This window comes from Camelus bactrianus, chromosome 5 (genome assembly GCF_048773025.1).
Source record: "Camelus bactrianus isolate YW-2024 breed Bactrian camel chromosome 5, ASM4877302v1, whole genome shotgun sequence".
NCBI lineage: Eukaryota > Metazoa > Chordata > Mammalia > Artiodactyla > Camelidae > Camelus > Camelus bactrianus.
This window is the reverse complement of record NC_133543.1, coordinates 72,493,734-72,496,895: the sequence shown is the minus strand read 5'-3', so window position 1 is coordinate 72,496,895 and position 3,162 is coordinate 72,493,734. Positions and strand designations below refer to the sequence as shown.

The 3,162-nt window shown below is 48.5% G+C and overlaps 1 protein-coding gene across 1 annotated transcript; it reads left to right on the top strand.

The window, feature by feature from the left end:
- The first annotated feature begins 371 nt into the window (after nt 1–371).
- Nucleotides 372–2,888, top strand: LOC105073004 (gamma-crystallin F). Its single transcript, XM_074363228.1, has 3 exons — nt 372–380; nt 467–709; nt 2,616–2,888. Exons 1-3 carry the CDS (start codon nt 372–374, stop codon nt 2,886–2,888), a joined length of 525 nt encoding a protein of 174 aa, XP_074219329.1.
- The last annotated feature ends 274 nt before the right edge of the window (nt 2,889–3,162 follow it).

Here is a 3,162-nt window from a genome sequence, read left to right as displayed (position 1 = left end):
TTGTTACCTAAAAGAGATCATTTTGACATTTTAAAAAGTGAAAAAATATTGAATTACAATTATTAACTCGGTTAAGCGCTTTTGCTCGGTTCCAATTTCCTGAATAGGCTTCATCTAAAGGCCCCAGAGGCACCAAGTGACAGTTTTACGCGGGTCATCAGTTCGAAAGCTCTGGAGAGTCTAAGAGAAAACATACAATAAGTCCCCCACCCCACCCCCGTCGTCATTATATAGAAAAGAGAGAGAGAGGAAATCCTCCTCCCCCGGGGGCCCTTTTGTGTTGTTCCTGCCAACGCAGCAGCCCTCCTGCTATATAGACCCGCCGCGCCGGCCCCGCCGCACTGAGCTCGCGCCGCACGTGTGCTCCAGCCATGGGGAAGGTGAGCCCGGCGCCCGGGCCGCGAGGGGCCCCGCACACGGGGGCTGCGAGCCTGGCCTCTGAGCCCTCTCCTCCCCTTCCTTGCAGATCACCTTCTACGAGGACCGGGGCTTCCAGGGCCGCCACTACGAGTGCAGCAGCGACCACGCCAACCTGCAGCCCTACGTGGGCCGCTGCAACTCCATCCGCGTGGACAGCGGCTGCTGGATGCTGTACGAGCAGCCCAACTTCTCGGGCTGCCAGTACTTCCTGCGGCGCGGGGACTACCCCGACTACCAGCAGTGGATGGGCCTCAGCGACTCCATCCGCTCCTGCCGCCTCATCCCCCACGTGAGTCCCGTTCCCCTGGTCCCGCGGGCCCTCGAGTGACCCCAGCGCTCCAGGCGCGGGAGTCATTATCTAGGGCGGTGGCCTTCTTTTGCTGGCCCTCACTGGGTTCTCTTTCCCTTTATTAATACCTCGAAGGTTTCACTGAAAAAGTATGCGATGCAATGCTTTTAAGTGAAATTTTCTTTTCCTTTTCTAAAATTGAACTCACCTCTACTCGGAAAAAGTAGTGCACGGCCTTAGTTCACAGCGTCTACGGCAGAGGTGGTGAACAAGCAGCAGGTGGACTCACACTCAGGCGGCCTGAGACTGGTCACTGGGGCCGGTTCTCTCTGTCCTCATCAGTGAGACAGCGCTAGTAAGAGCAGCTAGTTCATAGAGCTGTGATAAGGTCCAAAGGAGACTGCCTGGCACGGACAAGCCACCCACTCCTCCAATATCAAGCGTCTACAAGTCCTGCTTTTTGATTAGGCAAAACAAATAACTAACAATGTGATTCCAGTAGCTCCTGCAAAGCCCACTGCTACCCAAATAAAGCCCCAGCAGCCTGGAATTCCACAGCTAGAGATGCTCTAATTTAACTATGACAGAGTCCTGTGGATAATGTGCCACTGTGGGGAAGTTTGAAACCCCGCAGAGGCTTTAATGCCTCAACAGGACCCAGACTGGCATTAGGAGCCTGGAAATCTAGGCTTCCACTTTCCCGTCCTGCCTTTTCTGATTATAGACCGAGAGCCCTAGTCAGTAGTTTCTCATAAAAAAAGACTTAGAATAGTTGCTGCACATGTGTTGGGCTGTTGTGAAGATCAAATTAGGTAACATACATGTGAGTCCTTTGCGAACCGTGGAAGGTGTCTTGTTAGCAGTTTTTTATACCTCAGAATGAATTGCTTATGACAGCCTTCCTAAAGAGGATTTAATGGTGGAAGAAGGAAGACATGGAATGGATACCCACTCAGAAGGAACAAGCAGATAAAAGAAGAAGTGCTCAAGAAAAGACAGACAGGATTTGCTCAGGACCAACAGCCTGCCTTCCATTTTTCTCAAGGTTTTATAATCTCTTGATCTAGACAGGCCTCCTTCATCATCTTGAACTTCTGTTTTTATTAATTACCTAAAACTGCTTTTCTGGAGCATATACTAGAGCTGAGAACTGAACCCTCTAATGGCTCTTACTCTTTAGGATTTTGGAGCAGCAGGACTTAAAAAGAAAGGAAAGGATTAAGGATTTGCCTGGGCTGAATTACCACCAATCTGTACCTCACTTTGGGGAAAGCAATTCGACTTCCTCTCTCCCCAGCCTCTTCTAATGTTACTGAGATTCAAAATCATGCCTTTTGCCAGGGATATATTTGTCTTTTTATGAAAATATCTAATTATTTTTATATCTTCCAAGGAGAGCTCCTGACTACCATAAGTCTATAAAGGAAAGAGCAAAACAAATACAGAAAAATTGTTACTTAAGAATGGTACTAAATAGAGCCAGCATGTATGGTTCATATTGGTGGTGACCCAGAAAAACTCTAGGGAATACCATTCATGTCACTGTCTATGTGGATGGTGCCCTTTTGTGTTTTTAAAAATTTCTTAAATTTATTTTTGAGGGCGTAATTAGGCTTACTTATTTATTTATTTTTAGAGGAGATACTGGCGATTGAACCCAGGACCTTGTGTATGCTGAGCATATGCTTTACCACTTGAGCTATACTCTCCCTCTCCTTTTTGCATTTTGCAGTGTACAACCTATCCAACCATACACAGCAGCCCTAGTGTTGGCAGTCTCTTTAATTTTGTCACCTTTGATACAAGAAAGATAAAGCAATGCCCATCCCCCCAGGGGTGTGAGTGAGTGGTTGCTAAAGGCTAGGTGTTCTGACTTTTCCCCACCTGCTGATCGCTGAATCCACAGACAAGCTCCCACCGGCTGAGGATCTACGAGCGAGAGGACTACAGGGGCCAGATGGTGGAGATCACCGAGGACTGTTCCTCACTCCACGACCGCTTCCACTTCAGTGAGATCCACTCCTTCAATGTGCTGGAGGGCTGGTGGGTCCTCTACGAGATGCCCAACTACCGGGGGCGGCAGTACCTGCTGCGGCCGGGGGACTACAGGCACTACCACGACTGGGGGGCCACGAGTGCCCGAGTGGGCTCCTTGAGGAGGGCCGTGGATTTCTACTGAAACATTTTTACTCTACCCTTTTCTCCATCTAGAAGCTAATAAAATATTTCCTGTGTGTTTCATGCAGTAAAGTGGTCTTTTTTTCCTTTCAGGCTCATTGGAAAGGTCCATCAAAAATAAAGCTGAGAATAAAGTAGACTTGCTTACACAGGGTGGAGTGGGGTAGTAGTTAAGAGGACAGGCTCTGGAACCAGAACGCCTGGGTCCAAACCCATTTAATAGCTCGAGGCAATTGGCAAGTTACTTAGCATTTCTGTGCCTCAGTTTCCTAATT